General features: G+C 32.0%; 1 protein-coding gene across 1 annotated transcript; it reads left to right on the top strand.

Moving 5' to 3' along the window:
- Window positions 1–1590: 1590 nt before the first annotated feature.
- On the top strand, window positions 1591–11390 carry LOC100169582 (glucose dehydrogenase [FAD, quinone]). The gene is made up of 2 exons (XM_001945191.5): window positions 1591–2324; window positions 8633–11390. The coding sequence occupies exons 1-2, from the start codon at window positions 2187–2189 to the stop codon at window positions 10352–10354; spliced, it is 1860 nt and encodes a 619-aa protein (XP_001945226.1). The 5' UTR covers window positions 1591–2186; the 3' UTR covers window positions 10355–11390.
- The last annotated feature ends 8226 nt before the right edge of the window (window positions 11391–19616 follow it).

Here is a 19616-nt window from a genome sequence, read left to right on the forward strand (position 1 = left end):
CATAGGTAGTTCAGATTTCGATTTGGAATTGTAATTTATACCTATGATGACTGAATTCTATTCGTTAATACGCCTATAATTATTGATTCCGATAAAACAGCTACCTATATAGTTGATGTTGGATTTTCCAATTTTCATAATATTGACGTTATTTGTTATTAATGATATGAAATAACTACGGCGTAATTTGATATGGCTATTTTCATACAAATATTAATCAGTGGTCTCGTCGATCGTCGGCCAGGCCCTGATTCAGAGAAACGATTTGGCGGGGAGAGGGGGGGGCAAACATTGTTATACAATACAAATACAATTACGATATACACTTTATTCTTAATTTAAAATAGTTTATATTATACAGTATTGGATCCACAGTCCACAGATAATATGTACCTATAATATAATATTATTCTATCATACAATTCTATGATTGGATTAAGGCATTATCAGGATCTATAGAATTATAAATAAAATTGGAGAAATAATGGGTGCTAGGTTGAATACTCCAATAAGTAGTATAACTTTAAATTTTTCGACATATTATGTCGAACACACTGACAACTGTAAGTTTGTAAAATGTGTAGGAAAATCCAAAAATGTTTTGTTTAAAAAAAAAATTGTTTAACTCAATATTAGGTGTAAATTAGGGTCCGTGGGATTCAACTGTAATACATCCATCTTTACTTTAATACCAAAGTACCGCAACCAATATGCGTCATATGTCTCGTTCTATAACACATTACTGTAGAGAATCTTACGTAACTGACGCAACGTGCCTAATTGAAAGCACCACCAACAATCATAGACAATGTGTACAAAGAATAATACATTTTATAGATACTTATATTAATGATTTTAAATAATACTAACCTGCTTGACATATTATTATGATGTAACCAATTAAATACAAATAAATACATTTAAAAACGTTAAAATTAAAAATTACACAATTAATTTTAATGTCTGTATTAGAATCATTAGTTAAACATGAAAACCATAATACAGATTAACCGCTAAGAAGTTATCGATATTTCAAACGCATTGCCATTTTACATATCTGTAAAATGTCGTAAGTATGGGTCTGAGGTATAGGTATGTATTCTTTTTCATAGACGACTCGTGGAAGGTATAGAGTCATACCTACCAATAAGAGATAATTAGAATATGTTTAATTTTCGTTTTAAACGTACATTTTAATAAACGAGTAGTTGATAAAATTTGCGAGAGGAGATTGCAATTACGTGCACAGTTTTCAAGGACCGTTATAAAGTGAAACGAAAAGTGTTTTAAACTTGTATATGCGCATATATATAATAATATTATACGTAGGTATATTATAGGTACACACGAAACCCGAACCCGCCGGGTCGTGACCACTTTCACGTAGGTATACGCGTATATTTATTTACTCGCGTCGGCCGGGAAGTGAAATATAAAAAAAAATTTGAACGCACAAATCTTACGATAATACGCGACGGGCACGTTAATATCGTACGCGGCGGTGGCGGTGGCGGTCTACGTTCAATTCCGCGCGTATAATATAATATAATGTGTAATTTATATATATATTTATATATATATCACATCAATATAGAAATGCATTCCCGCGGTGGTGGGACTCGGGCCCCGGCGAAACTGCCGCAGTCGTCTAGTCTCGTCTCGGAAGAACTCTCACTCGTCCTCGAGCGCGTCGCGTCCCCATATAGTCGTCTTGCTATTATTATTATTATTTTTATTATTTTTATTATTAGTAGTACTTTAGTAGTAGTAGTAGAGTAGTAGTAGAAGAATAGTAGTAGTAGTAGTAGTATTATCGTTGTTATTTTATTATTTTTAGTTGGTGTTTACGGTTTTAGAAAGCAATAGTCGTAGTCGTCGTGATGGTGGAAGCCGGGTACCGGGACGAGTGTAGATACAGTCGTCGGTGTCCGTGCCTATAGTGGACCGGAAAATCGTCGTAAAAACATGAAGACCGCCCGGGTCGGTCATTGTGCCCCGAACGGATATTGTCCACGACAAGACTACGGTACGACCGCGACCGCGGTACCGTTCGGATAACACGCGAGTTCTATACTTTATTTCATAAGATATTAGTGCCGTTGTTCAACGCGTAGTTCACGCCGGTGCCGAAAATCAATCGGAGGTCGTATACAATTTTTTCTGCGAAAAAATCCAAAGCAGCAGCAATGGCGTCGTTGATATCTGGTGCCATGAGCAGCGCCGCATGGACTGGAGCTGGCATGATCCCCGTGTTCGTGGTCGGGTTGGCGTACCTCCGGTACTCAATGTACGACCCTGAGTCACGTGTGGTAGACGTCCTAGAGGTAAATACTACATTCGTACATATACCTACACTTAAGCCCTTACTCCTTGACTTCACGTTTTATGCGTTCGACGATAACTTTCATAGGCATACTCTGGATTTGTGCTGCAGGGTATGGCAGAAACTTGTCTACGGGATGTACGGATTCCCTGTACACCGTTCTTCAACCCCCCCCCCCCATAACTCTCAGGGTGTAGCAACTTGAGGAGAGGCAGTAATATATTTTTTTTACCGATGCGTTCGATTAACAGAGGAATTTTACTTTAATTTTCTTTTCACTCAACCGCAGATAAATTATAATATTATGGTTTATAAATGGTCTGATTGACTCAGCCGTCACTTTAAATCTCACCGTTCTTTTTTTCTTTATGGGGTAATTTTTTATCGTAATCTGTAATTATTCTTTATTATTGTCACCGTCAGTTCCCACAATAACATGCTAATTTGTGTAAAACGAAGACGAATTAACCTCAAGTGTATACGATCTACGTCCAAAAATCAAATAATTTTGCTCGATGATGGTCGATTTGAGGGCACCTCATTCAGATAATGTATGGTAAAACGCTGGAATATCGACTACAATAGATTACCTATAGTATCGTTGTTGTTATTCGTTGTATTCCCATACCTATTTTTTCGGATTACAATATATTTTTTCCATTCTTGTTGCACACAAAAATAATAATGTTTTTTTTTTTAAGCGTCTTATTTGGTATTTGGAAATGAGGTTGACACTACTATTATTGTTATCATCATCCTTTTTTGTGATCGCTTAATAACATATTATACAGATAACAATATAGCCGAATCAGATTCCTTTCACTGCCGTAAACCCTTTCAATTTATAGGTAGGGTCACTCGTATAATGTATAAGATATCGGTGGTATATCAATGACTGTATAATATGATTCGTCACCAATAACCATAAAACGTAACGCTCCCAAACTTCTCCTATACTATTCTATAATAGGTAATAAACACACAGCTTGTGTACCTAAAAATATGATCCAGAAAAAAATAAAACATTGATGGTATTTTTACTATCATAAAAATTAAACCCGCTTTAAACTTCTTCTCGAGGGTTTATGCTTTTGGAACATTTTATTTTTGGTTAGTATAATATTATTAATTTCTTAATTTATTTGTTACCAATATTCACATAATCAATCGTCTAGAAATCAGATTCTAGTTAGTTCCGCAATACACACGAAAGTTGTTATTATTACATAATTATAAAGGTACATAATACGCATATGTACTTTATTATATATTTATGTAGTTACTTAAGTTAATATATCCAAGATCTTAAATATTTTCCACTTTAGTAGAAACCGTTAACCGGTTACCCATCATAATTGTATGATACTTCAATACACCTCTTGGTTATATAAGATTTATTTTTATTTCAAAAAGTGTATGAAAAATAATAAAACAATATAGGTAACTCAAAAAAAAGGATAGGAACTTTTTTTATGATAATCACTTTGGTTATTTACAATACTAATGAAAATGTAGACAGCTACAAACTAGGTAGTTTTGTTTATATTGAACTTCACATACGCCTACGGCCCACACATTATACATACCTATGTATTATTATTTGTTGGCTATACATTTAATTAAGTTATTATGATGTGCAATTGATTTTCTTGTTTACATTCGGTTTCACGTGATAATATAAACTATTATATTATAATAACTATAGGAAAATATTGACAGCTAACAGGTGAACAAAGTTACTAATGTTATTTTGCTTATAATTTTACACTTAAGTGTTCATTGCAGTAGCTTATATAAAATTATACAATGTAAAATAATCATATTGCATTCTACTAATACTAATACAGACAAAAAAAGATACTTCGTTTATATTATAATGTGAATACGAATAAATATTATGATTTTAGTTTTTAAATATTTTCGATGTGTGTAAACATTTACAATATTGATCCATAATTTATTTGAATACTTATTGTAAGTGTATTATTACTATACATATTACTATATTAGTAATTAAAACAGTCATATTGAGCAACTAATTTCAATAAAAGAAAATGTTGAACATCGCGGAAAGTTATTTTCATTAGACCATAGACACAATTTACGGTGTCTTTGTATAATAAGTATGATACAAATATTAAATGAAAAATAAATGTATACATTTATAATTATTTTTTTAATTGCGTGTTTTATTATATTTTGGACATTAATTAATAGTATTGATAACAAAATAATACCTATAATCTAGGCTCAAATATTTGTTGACCACAATTTTTTTTTGAATGTCATAAAAAATGCTGTTTACGGTATATTATACCTACCACTTTAAAATCATAAATCATATTTAAAATCATATAGGATACATATTAATATACTATTGCCTAAGTTACAATAAACGTCATACCATATAGTTAGATTAAGAAAAAATTAATTGAACTCAGTAAGAAGAATTTAGTCAATTTTGTATTTTTTCACTAATTTAATGAATTTTGTTAACATACTTTTTTTTTATAATGTTATTAGGTACTTATAAATATATAACTAATGAGAAACATTACTTGATAATATCAGATTTATTAGTTATCGTGGTCTTAGAAATATATCTCGAGGTACACGTGGTTTTAATCCGGATTTCTTAGCTGATTTTTATGTGGGGAGCTCCTTCGGTCTTATTTAGTCTGTCATGTAAGTTTTATAGTTGATTTGTTATTCATGCTGATAGGTAAGGCTATTCCATGTCGTTGTAAATCTGTTTATAGCGCTTATTCCAAGGAAATTATTATTTTTTATGTACCACCTTGTGGCATTAAGGATTGTATAACTTTACATTTTTTTAAATGATAATTTAATATTTTGTTAAAAATTCATACTATACTATTTTTTATTATTGCACATTAACTATACGTATAGCGACTTAACCGATTTAATAATTACAAAATGTTCGGTGTCCACTATTGATTATTAAATCAAAGAATATTAAATATTTGTATATATTTATTTACAGAGTGATAAAAAAAACAAAATTATTTATTTATTAGTATAGTAGGTAATAACTATAAAATCATATTATACTCATATCTATGTATAAACATTATGTTAACATAATGTATTGATTTTTAACTAACAGGATAAATTTTAAATTATTAGAAATTTAAAATGGACTCTTAAATTAGTCAAATTATCTGATTAATTATAAAATCAACTAACTAGAAAAGATAAAAAAGTTAAAACAAATTTTTTTTACTTAGTTTTTACATTTTAACTAGTTAATACATAACACATATCATGAATCTTATTGTTGTAATTTATAAAATACAAAGCATAGATAATAGATATCGTTCATACTCTAGCCATTGTTGTTGACATGCCATTCATGAAATCGTTGATTAATAATATGTTTGTACAATTGTACAAATAACTTTCATTTTTCATTCAAACAGTTCATATTCCAAATATTTAATTAATACTTCAATATTAATTGTTTAATTACAAATGTATAAAGTCAAACAATTTAATAACATTTATATGTACCAAGGTAGCAATCAAAATAAAATTGTCAAGTTAAAATATTTAAAAAAAAGAAGAAAACCTAAATAATATCGATAAACTAAAATCGTTTTTAGTTGGGGACTATATGGTGCAATACCATAATATTATGTTGATTTTATGTGTGTATCAATTCGAATCAAAACGTGGTTAAATCGTCATTATTCATTATTGTCACAACAATATGGCACTATATTCACTATCACTATAGGTATATTATAAAACTGTAAGGAATTTGATTAGTACAATATTCGGGTAATAAAATACTGGTTATTGAGCTTAACACGTACTTGATGATGTGTGTAAATCTTAACACGATTACGTTTGGCTTAATAAATTATGTTCATACTACCTACATACTATTATAATAGTACTCTGCATAATGTATACCTATTATGGCGCATAATTTATATTATAGTCTATTCGAATAGTTGTAAAATACAACTCCATGCGACGAGTGATACTTTACTGAATACCTAAACGCATCTATTACAAAAATTTCACATGAAGGTAATTTATGCGTTAAATTACGATTAATAATGCAATTAGCTTGTTGGTAAAAAAAAGAAAATAGGGTAATTAAATGTGAGAAGATTATTCTTACCAAACTCAAGTATTCTAATATTAAATTGATATTATAAATACAGTTCAGTATTATTGTACCCATAGGTATTAAGTATGAGACAATTTTACTATAGATTTATATTTATATAGAGAATCGTTGCTTTACCGCTTTTTATTTTAATATTTTTTTTATCTTATTTCAATGTATATATATTTTTTTTGATTTGATTTGAATATGTATTTAACAACAACACTTTATAATACTATTTTTTGAATCAGGTTATTAAAATCGGAATTATAATATTAAGCATTTATCATTCCAATTTATTTAAATAATTTATTTCGGCCATGAATCTCATTTTTAAACTAAAATATTTACATATAAATTAAACAACAGTAGGTATTATTATGTAATTGTAAATAGTTTATATTATGTTAACATCATGTATGTTTGAATAATAATATTCTATTGGCAGATGTAGTTGAAAATTCCATTATTTATTATGCATTATGAATTATGATCATACATAATGTTATAATACCGTTATGACGAATTTTATATTGGCAAACAAGTAACATAACTTCATTATAAATTCATTAGCTTTAGAACGTATTTACTATTTAGAAAGTTCTAAGCTTAAAACAAAACAAAAATCGTGAAGCAATATTAATGTTTATTTTTTAAAATATTATCAGAAATCAAAAAATATTATTTTGCTAATTATTGAATAAATGAGTTTAAAAAATCAACACGATTTTGTTATTGTAATCATCCTATGCTGCAGATAAACAAAACATTTCTAATTTTATATTCTAACCATATGGCATAGGCATACCAAAATGTTCAAAAAAAATATTTTGTTCAAAAGGTACTTATTACTTATTTATACGCTATTTCATAATATGTAAAAATATCTAGTTTCTTTGTAATTTGATTTCAGTTGATTTTAATGTATGGTATATTTCGATTGTCTCCAGTGACTATAAGTTATCTCTCCCTTGTCTCTCAAACTTAAACTCTCTACGAATAGATTGCTATTGTAACTGTGTTTTGTATACAAATTCGCTCCCAGGTGGTATAGGTTAATCGTTAACGTTTTAATCGATGATTGTAAAAACTAGGAGGTACAGTTTGCTATTATTCTGCTATTCGATCATTGTTCCAGTATTGATATGTAGCTAAACGATTATCGATGAAATTACAGACTGTTAAACATAATAATTGATAAAAAAAAAATTAAGCCAGTAGGTAGTAGGTACATTATGTTATATTATTACGATGTATTCATATATCAAACATAATATAACAGTAATAACTTTTCGTAAATTGTCCGCCTGCCATTACTTATACATTATAGACTATAGTGTATTGTATATTAAGTATCCATACAATGACATGTTTATAATGTGGATAATTTTTTAAAAAATGAGTTTCAAACAACATACTACAATATTATAGAGGTTGCTAAAAAGTAAAACTTACGAAGAAAATAATAGGTAATAATAAGACCGGGATACTGGTTGCTGGTGACCATCGAAAAACGTACCAGGTGTGCCGACTAGCATTTGTGATGGCTTATTCTTTGTGTGCCGACAATACGTCTGCTGTCTGCACACAGTAAACAACTGGTTCATTGGAATATAGGTATTATATTGGACTATTTAATTATGAGTACTCTGAATATGAGCACGGGACTTGTTTTATACGTTACATTTCTAACTAAACCTACATGGAAAAGGAACAAAATATTAAATTCTTGAAATCATATCATTTTATAATCATATAGTGATATTAATAAAATCAAAAAACGTATGTCTACAAATATGTATGCAAAAATTTAAATAATAATGTTAGGCAAGTACCTAACTTATAATTTACAAAGCAATGATGCTATGAACTTCTCATGAAAGATATAAATATGTCTTATATTAATTATTAAAATAATTCACAGTTAAAAAAAAAAATTGAATTGATACATTCAAATGCCTACCTATGTTATACATTTTAATTATGTATGTTTTCCATCTCACGAGGAAAGTTGTCCGTGTTGAAGTTAATTTTTATTTTTCAAGTAGGATTTTACGTGCAAGAATTTATAGTAGTCGACGCACGGCCAAAACATAATATTATAATATCATAAAACATATCAATGTGCGTGTAAATTGTAATTAATTTCTAATGTGATAATGTTATTTCAGGTACGAGATGAATACGATTTCATAGTGGTGGGCGCGGGCTCAGCTGGGGCCGTAATAGCCAACAGGTTGTCGGAAATGCAAAACTGGACGGTGCTGGTGCTGGAGGCCGGTGGCGACGAGACAGAGATATCGGACGTTCCTTCGTTCGTCGGCTACCTGCAACTATCCGATATGGACTGGCAGTATAAGACGGCGCCGCCTTCTAGCGACAACCCATACTGCTTGGCCATGGTACACGATCGGTGCAACTGGCCCCGCGGAAAAGTGCTGGGCGGATCCAGCGTGCTCAACGCCATGGTGTACGTGCGGGGCAACCAACGGGATTACGATATGTGGGCCGCGGCTGGCAACCCTGGCTGGGCCTACGCGGACGTACTACCGTATTTCCTCAAATCCGAAGATAACCGGAACCCATACCTGGCCAGGACCAAGTATCACGCACGTGGTGGTTACCTGACCGTGTCGGAGGCGCCGTGGCGGACACCTCTGGCTACAGCGTTCGTTGCCGCTGGCGAGGAGCTGGGCTATCAGAACCGTGACATCAATGGTCAGTACCAGAACGGGTTCATGCTCACGCAGACCACCACGCGCCGAGGCAGCCGGTGCAGTACTGCCAAAGCGTTCCTCCGGCCGATCCGACTACGGCCCAACATTCATGTGTCGATGCACAGCCAAGTGACCCGGATACATTTTTCCGGTGGTAATGGTGGCAGTGACAAGCTTCGGGCGACCGGTGTCACGTACCTCCGGAACGGCAAGAGGCGGACGGTTACCGCCCGGAAGGAAGTGATACTTTCAGCGGGTGCCATCGGATCACCGCAGCTGCTCATGGTGTCGGGCGTAGGGCCGGCCGACCACCTGACCGAATTGGGCATCAAACCGGTCGTTGATCTGAAAGTGGGCCACAATCTGCAGGACCATGTGGGCCTGGGCGGGTTGACGTTTCTCATCGACGATCCGATCACGTTCAAAAAGTCACGGTTCACCTCTGCGTCCGTGGCTCTCGACTACATAATGAACGAGCGGGGTCCGCTGACATCCAGCGGCGTCGAGGGCCTGGCGTTCGTCAACACCAAGTACGCTGATCCATCGGGTGAGTTCCCGGACATACAGTTTCATTTCGCGCCCAGTTCCGTCAACTCGGACGGTGATCAGATACGGAAGATCACCGGACTCCGAGACGCCGTGTACAACACCGTGTACAAGCCACTGGTGAATGCCGAGACGTGGACGCTGCTGCCACTGCTATTGCGTCCCAAAAGCTCCGGATGGGTGCGGCTGAAATCCAAGAACCCGCTGGCGCATCCGATCATCGAGCCCAACTATTTCGCGCACCGGGAAGACGTACAGGTGCTGGTTGACGGCATCCGGATCGCGTTCAACGTGTCCAATACAGCCGCGTTTCGCAAATACAACTCCAGGCCGCTTCTGACACCCATGCCGGGGTGCAAGAAGTTTGAGTTGTTCAGCGACGAGTACTGGGAATGCGCGCTCAGGCACTTCACGTTCACCATTTACCATCCGGCCGGCACGTGCAAGATGGGTCCGGATACGGACCCTGATGCGGTGGTCGACCACCGGTTGCGAGTGCGCGGTATCGATGGTCTCCGAGTGATAGACGCCTCGATCATGCCGAACATAATCAGTGGCAACCCTAACGCGCCCGTCATCATGATCGGTGAAAAAGGCGCCGACATGATCAAAAAAGATTGGTCGTCATAGTCGTCCAACAACCGGCTGTCTCATCTGACCGTCCTCATGTGTTTTCTTCTTCTTCCTACGATTTTTAAATGTGATTTCTAATGTGTTTTATTATTGTTATTGTTTTTGTTGTTGTTATTGTTATTGATGTTGTTCACTTGTTGTATTTTTGTATTTATAATTTTAATTAAATATTTGAACTAGATATCTGAATGGTTTAAATGCATGTTTATAATTATATTATTTACTATGCAAGTACATATATTATATAATACGCATGTACATAATATTATATCAAATAACGCGTGTTTAGAGAAAACTTTCGTTATGTCAGAAGATTCAAACCGACAAAATATTACTTCGCTATAGTTTTTTTGTCACGTCCTATTAAACAAGAATGCACTATTATAATGCATTATTCATAATATTCTTAATATTATGATAGTGATTTACGGTCAAACCCCCCCAAACGAAGAAATACATTTTCAATAAACAATTTAATCATTTTTAATGTATCTATTTATTATTTATTTGATTATTAAAATGTAAGGAGGTATTTTTTAAACATCAATACCTAGTGAGATAATAATATGTAGATTTATTATAAAATGTGAATTATATCAGGTAGTAGGTAATTGATATACTTTTTCTCTTTATTTTATTAATTGTATGAAATGTATATAATAATATTATAATATTATATTTAAGTACCTATGTAATTAATATTGTACATTAGTCAATAATAATCTGTTTAAAAAATAGTGATATAAACGTATAGCAATAGTAATTTATTATGTAAACAAGTAGGTATAGAAGTGCATAAGAAGTTTGCCCAATTATGGAAACGATAATATCGTGTACCTACTTATTTTTTTGTACAAAAATGTATAGTAGGTAATATATTATTTTTATATTGTATTATAATTGAAATGTTTTATAATTAAGTGTAGATTTATATTACATTTTAATTTGATAAATCTAGATCAAATATTTGTTATTAATGGCTGTTAAATATTTAACCAAAAATTGTTTTATAAATATGGAAAAATCATTTTGTTTTGAATAGTAATTTATTTTTGAATTTAATAAAAAAAACCTACATAAACATCTTCTGGTGAAACAGTGCCCGTGCAACGCAAGAACTATAGTGTATCATCTTCATCACCCCGAACTTCCAGTACATACTGGTTTTTATGAAACTATTAATCAACTCGTCGGAATGAAATGTAAAGTTAGGAGTTTAAAAAAATTTGGGCTATTTACGCCTATAGTTATCATAACTCGTAGTTTGGATTGTGCACGCCAGACAAAATTTTGCTGATCAACTAGGTACATAAATTGTTTACAATATTTCCGTGCACGGTGATGCAGGGCACAAACGAATGTGTCCGAGTTCTTTTATCTGCATCTTATCATCGTCGTTATCATCCGTAATACTAGACAAAAAAACATTATTTTATGATTATATAGTAATGATGATTGGGTAAAATATTTATGCCCCATCTACAACTGTGAATGATGTGGTAGGAAATTTAAGATGAGACATGCGTACACGAACGCAGGTCTGTATGTCTTCAAAACCGAGAACACCAGGAAACTGGACCGAGTGTTGCTCGTGGGATTACCTGACCATGTCGAAGGACGCTTGATGGATGCCATGATAGTTCATGATCATGCAAACAACCATGCACCGCTGTGGAGCATAGCAAAAGCGTTCCTTCGGCCGATCTAGCAGCGATCATTCACGTGTCGTCGCACAGTCAGTTGACCTGGATACATTTTTCCAGTGGTTGAGTCCGCCAGGTAACACTGCGGTTGGTCTGGCTTTTGACCAATCCCACAGTCCGAGTTGGGTAACTGAACTACAGACGGACAGATATCATCGATTATCCGATCACGGTCAAAACGTTCATGTACACCACTGAGACACAATTTTAGGTTGATTGTGGGTTATTTTAGGTTCGTTTTTGCCACTGCATTCAGTCATCGGACTAAAACTATTTTGCATAGCTGTGAATAAAACATGTGGTGGGAGAACATTTTTGTGAGTGGTGGAGTGGATAGAACATGGGGGCTGCGTCAAATCAAGGTTATCACATCAACGTGTCCAACACGATCGCCTTTCGCAAGTACACCTCTAGGACACTGCAGACGTCAAACATCCATGCTAGAGAGGAAGAAGTTAGAGCAGTACTGGTTGAGCACTTCACGACGATAACTTCCTCATAATACGTTAAACGCGTAAGATGGTCCCGGACGTGGTGGTCGACCACCGGTTGCGGTGAGTATGTGGTATCTACGGACTCTGACTATCAGGGTAAACCTAAACTCGTCCGTCATCATAATCGAAGGGGAAAGATGTATGTTTGTCGTCGTGGTCATCTGATGCGGGATCCGGGATGACAGGGACCACCCGCTAGGTTTTCTTCTACTTTTTGTAGTGTAATTACGAAGAGTTTTTAAAATACCTATTATTATGATTCTTTTTTTGCTCAATCATTATTGTCTTTTAGTATTTTTAATTATGTTAAATCTGAATTTAATTATAAATCATTGCATACAAAAAACGATTCTAAAGACGGTCTATCAGATTAGATTCTACATTAGTATGATATATATATTTATATTACTATTATAGTAATTTATTTATTTTGCAATAAGTATAATACCATCAATTTAATTAACTTTGCTGAAATAATTGCATTAATTATATTATTACATTTTTCACTAACTAGATCCAGTTTTCTCTCAGAAGTCACCCTCGTAGTTGAAAATTATTTTAAATGCTCCAATAAACAATGACCAACACAACTCCAATTTAAAAAAAAACACACACACATCATTGTAGAACCAATACATCCATTGCTCAGCTCAGAATCAAAAATTAATATTTTCATACGGTGGTTAACGACATGTGTTCGACATAAGTTATTTGTTAATAATTATATGTATTGAAATTTTAAATCTACATAAGGTTATTCTGACTTATTCATAAGTTATAATCAATTTTTATTTAATCTTATAATTTTTTATCACATTGGAAAATTGCCCATTATTTTATGTTAATAATTATGTAAAATAATATAAATACTTAGTCGAAAAAAATGCGTTTTTAAATTGTTAAAGGTTTGTACGGTACACGCAGACCTTTCTATATTATCATCTTGTCTATCCAAATAATAATTTTTATAATAAATATCGTTTGTCTAAACCCGTATCGCTAGAAATTTAAAGAATTGCATTGTTGAGAATACAAGTGCCAAAACAAACGACGACCTTGTACATCCTAAGCCACAGCAACAATACTCAAAAAGCGAATCCATAAAAAAATGTATAGTGCATTACGTATAGAGAGAGTGCAATGAGTGCATTGTGATTGTGTAACAAACTAGCAAACTAGGTACCTGTGTATATAAGTATATAGCATATAAATATACCATTTAAACTCAATGTGCATTGTGCATTTTGTATTAGGTATATTACAACTATCATGGTCTTAATAATATACAATTATAGAATGGTGACACACTCGCATTTCATCGTAATTTCAAATTCGTACACCCTAATGGCCTAAAGTTTCGTATGCGAATTGAAATATCGGTGCCATCGTCGTTGTTGTTATTATTTTTCCCCTTTACTGATGTATAAGACTAGTTGGTTTTTACGTTTAAACCAACGTGTGTGCGATGCATCGTCCGTCATCGACTTTCTAAAGAAAAAATTAATTGCTACCGCCTTCGCCTTATGCGTACGCTCGTACACCACGTGGCGTCGACATGTTAGTATGTTACACTTCGACAGCGAACCGACATTAACAATAATAAGAGGTGACAATAATATTGTTCTATTACGATAAATATGTAGGTACCTTCTGGATACTATATGATAGTACGTGCAATGACGTCTACAAAGTACAAGGAGAGATTTTTAAAAGAACTTGATTTTGATAAAGAAAATATATGGTTTAGTAATTACACTAATAAGAGAGGGGACTGGGGAGTAAAGGAAATTGAATGATTTAATATTAGGTTGAAAATGATTTGGCATCCACTCGACTTATTGTCTGTGGTTGAATGACCGACATCACTATCCATTCCTATAATATGTTATGTACCCACAACCATACTGATGGTATACCTATTAATCTTTTTGTCTTCGAGATATCTCGATGCGATAGTAATTACCTAAATAATAAGAGGTGCACTCGTAATTTGAGCGATGAAGGTACTTGTAAATTGTAATAGATGTACTGAAGTAATGTTTGAAGTCCTCGGCGTGATAACTACTATAATAAATTATAATTATAACCCAACTACCCAAGATCTGGTCATTAACGAGTTATAAAGTTAAAGAAAAATCGATTTTAACTTTCTAACTTAGTAACTTACTCGAGGTTTTTATTTACTTAGGTACTATGTTTTTTTACGAGTATAAATAACAAGTTAGTTTTAAATTGAGTCTCCCGTTTTAAATTAAATAGTTAAGACAGTTAAGTTATCATAATGTTATTTTTATTTGTTTTAAGCATAATAACATTTTTAGTGAAATACAAAGTTTCATAAGTTGTTCCTACAGAAATTACAAAATATTAAAAATACTTAATTAATTTTTTTGGATAGCGTTTAAATTTCAAATTATTACGAGATTCATACAATTTACAAAAATTTGCAAGATATTTCAACTTTAACCACCTTAAACTTGAAAATTTGATACCAAATTTCGTATAAGTTTATTTAATGGAAGTTAAAAAATATTAATATTATTATGTCAAAAAATAACAATTTTTGTTCTTCGGTCAAAAAGCTTAAATTCAATTTCAGGTCACTCATGTAAATGTTTTTCAAAGCAGTTACAAAAAAACCGAAATAACTATTCACAATATTTTCACACGCTATAAATTAATTTTACATAGCGTTTTGGCATTTACTTATAATATATAAAAAAAGAAACCAATTGAATTATTCAACGAAATTATATATTTGTGCAATTGTGCTAAATTAATACAATTTACAGTAGGTACCTATAATTATTTCAAATATTTTTACATATACAGGAATATTTATCAAAAGTGTAACTTATAATACCACTTATATACCACTTGTAACCTACTGTACAGCAGAGCGAAATCCACTTACCCACCTTTTTTTAGTTAAGTTTTTAAGTTAATTGTTTCTATTGGAATAGGTAGGACGTAGGCACTTAAGTTTTGCTAATATATTTTGATACATAAATAATTATCAAGCTGTCGAGCAATGAGCCACTGCCAATCTAGGTAATACCTATACAAGGACGTCAAGTAGCCATACGACGTCTTAAGCCAACAAGTAAAATCGATTCTCTAATAAAATTGTATATCTATATATATACGAGTTATTTTATGCATGAACTAAACTACTATTTATACCAATTTTTACATTTATATACTTAACACTTAATTCTTTACATTTTTAATTATCTGCTGTGACGTATTGAGTTAATTTACTTTTGTTTAACTAATATTATATTACAAGTATATAATACAGGGCAACTCAGTTGTGTGTTTACGTGCGTAGGTAGTATGATCAGGATCAGTATACGGTGACATATCTACATGGCCCACGCTCGACATCATATACATTTTTATGCGTGGTATAATATATTGCGTTATGTTACCAAACGAAACGGCCACATACCATTAAATTATTATTATTATATTATTTTGCCATCGGGCTTTAGAAAGTAGGAAAGTTCGTGGCGTGACATACGCTTTTGCAGCGTTTTCCACTGGTATACGAGCAAATCACTTATTGGGTGATATTGTAATAATATCAAGTACCTATAATGCTGAATAACACCCGGTCGATATTTGTCAGCCTTCATGTGACGTTATGATCGATAATGTAAATTATAGTTTATAACGATGTACACGATCGCGTGTCAATCAATAACATGGTTGTGCCCATACCGCAATGCGCTAAATCCTGATTCTTAAAAAAAATTACACCAACCTATACCCTAAACTTACGGAGAGGAGAGACTTTATTATACCAAATAATATTGAACGACATTTCCTTCGTTATAATCGAACTTGTGAGCGGCGTGCATATTGTATTATTATGTATGAACTGCAAATGATGAAGGAAATACCTGAGGTACGAAAAATAAAAAAACAAAAAACGATTGTTAAATACGTAAAAAGAAAGAGGGTATGTACTCCAAGTGATACAAATTACATAATGTTTAAAATGGCTGTATGATATAAGTGCCAAAGGTACAAAAATGACATATCATTTGCGCCAAAATTTGTAGGACATAAGCGCCAATCTAATATTTTATACCTGTTATACCCAACAATGACATAAGCACCAAAGGTGCAAAAATGACTTATCATTTGCGCCAAAATAAATATTTTATATAAGTAGTTTTTTCAAAAATGATATATCTTATAAAAATAGTATTATATGTATACTATATTATGTTAATATTATTTTATATAAATAGTTATTTGAAAATTGCTGTCTTATAAAAATTATATTATATTATAAAATTAATAGATCATAAATTATGATACACATGCAAATTAATATAAATTTAATACATCGGTTGAGATTTTATAAAAAAAAATGTCAATAATAAATTATAAATTTAATAAATTGATTGAATTTTTAATCCCACTTTTTTCACATAATATTCTACACGATTTATTTCACCATCCTGGTATTTCTTCTATTGTACAATAGAATATTGTATAATAATTATTATTTATCAGATTATACATTTGTCGATTAAGATTAAACGTTTGGAGTTTTTGAACGATATAGTTCTGAATTTAATATCTGTTATTTATTAATCTGTTAATCGTGACACACAGGTACCTAGGATCTTGGCCCTTTTGTACGATACGACTTTTTTTTTCTTATCTCATTTTGGCACTTATGTCTTCCACCAGTTTAAAATATACCTGGTAAAGATGGTAAAGTCAGCTGTGACAGTAATATTATAAAATAAAATGAAATCATGCGTGACTTAATTTTATTGTAGGTACTCATTACTCAATATATAACTCTATATATAACCTATTATGTCCTTATTAGATACTAAATATTGAGGGAATGTGTATGGAGAAAAATATCTGTAGGGATTAAATAATTTAATGTTAAAACTCACAGCTCATACAATAATAATAATTAATATTATTATTATTATTGGTGGTATGGCCTATGGGCTATGAGAAACTTTGCCTTTACATTCTATTGAGAGGTGATATTACTTTGTTAAAACTTATGGAAAAAATATTATTAAATCTTTCTGCTATCATCTTTCAGCCCCTTCTTATAAATAAACAGCTGTCTGAAACTTCTTCACATACACTGCAACATGATCGTGCTCACCGGGGGGGAGGGTGGTTAATTTTCAGCTAATTATTCATTTATAAGTTTATCTCTTTACTCCTACATCGTGCCATTTCATGTTATGTAATCCTCTTCATCACTATTACTTGTTGTGCTTAATTGTATAGTTGTATATTTTCATATTTAATAAAAAAAAAAAAAAAAAAAGTTTATCTCTATTTAAAATGTTGTATTAATTGATAGTAATATTATACTATTAGTTAAGACTCTAATCGTTTATCAACTACCTCACATAGTCACATTTTAAATATTCTCTTTACTGCGTCTACAGTAAAAATGATTTATATAAGTACTGTGCATCTATATCATGTATACAGATATATATAATATATTTAAACTAATTTAAATTTAAATATTTTAAAAAATTAAGATAATAATTATATGTAACTTAAAATACATACGTTTGATAGGTAGTTTATATGTCTACACTTGACTCCTTGGACTATATTGTTTCGAATGTTGTCAATGATTAGTGCTACAATCGTATAATCATGTTTTGTAATTTCCAAATGCTTATTATAAACTGAATTATTGGCTAATGATATCCAATTCATGAATTCCCTAAATCGAGTAGGTATAATATAATATAATATAATCAGTGTATTATATTACAGAAGTGCTGTCGATAATTGGAAGACGGACGCAGATAAAACAACCACGCCGACTATTTAATAAAAGTAACTGGCGGAAAACATCACTGCTATCCGTTGGCCACCATTAACAATAGTATAATATAATATTATGGTAAACCTCAATGGGCTCAACAGATTTTTCCGGTAACTGTTTTTGGTGACAAACTGACAACTTTCCAAACGCGTCCTTCCGCGAATTCCACGGTGAGGTTATATAAACCTGTGGTCCTCCGTACGCCGAAACCGCGGTATAACCTAGGTGAAGTTGCAGAGACAACCGCCGCTCACATAATAACAGCTATTTTTCCGTCGGTCAGTATTAGGGCTGGCATTTTAATATTTTTCTAGATTATCGCAGAACAATGTGTGTGATGTATATAAACATGTTTCATAACTTAAGGAGGAAATATTCAAAATTTTATTTTGCCTATTTTTGAATATTTATTCATTATTGCATATTATAATTAGTTGCAGTATGCCATTATTTTCATTAATTATATATGAACAACGAACATGCATGGATAAACTATTAGTTATAACTATATCAATATACAGCATACAGCGCCCTGTATATAATCATTCACCACTCACCAGGTATGCTCATTCCTATTTTTTCTTTTAATGTATTCATATTCTGATGTTTTAACACTTTTAACTTTTAAGTGTTCATAAAACCATACTTTAAATTTTAATACCTATGTTCTATATTATTCAAAAAGTGCTCTAGCTATAGTGGATACAACATTTAATAAATCCATTTTTTGTTGTATAAACTGTAGAAGATTTTTTTTTAATGTTGATGTAATAGGTATACCTAGGTATATATACAAATTTAAATTTGAATAAATAGTTTTCATGTAGTTAGGATAATTATAATCTATGATAATACATTTAAAGACGTTGTTGATGAAATCTAGGAATTCCCTTCATATCTTAGAATCAATTCTACTAAGTACCTAAGTACTGTAAGTAGTAATAATATTATATTACCATTTTATAATTTCAAAAATTATCTGAGCTTTATTAATAGTTGAGTCTTTGAAATATAACATCTGTTTTATGTTTAATGTAAGATCATTACATTATCTATTTATCCAACTAAAAATTATATCTATAAACATAATATTATCATGAGCGATTTGATATTATTAGAACTTAAAGTGCATATAATTTAAGAACTAAGAAACTGCACGTTCAAATTTATTTCGATTTATATGCATCAACAATTTCAAAATCATCATCTATTTAACAATTTTCAGA

This window comes from Acyrthosiphon pisum, chromosome A3, assembly GCF_005508785.2.
Source record: "Acyrthosiphon pisum isolate AL4f chromosome A3, pea_aphid_22Mar2018_4r6ur, whole genome shotgun sequence".
NCBI classification, from domain to species: Eukaryota; Metazoa; Arthropoda; class Insecta; order Hemiptera; family Aphididae; genus Acyrthosiphon; species Acyrthosiphon pisum.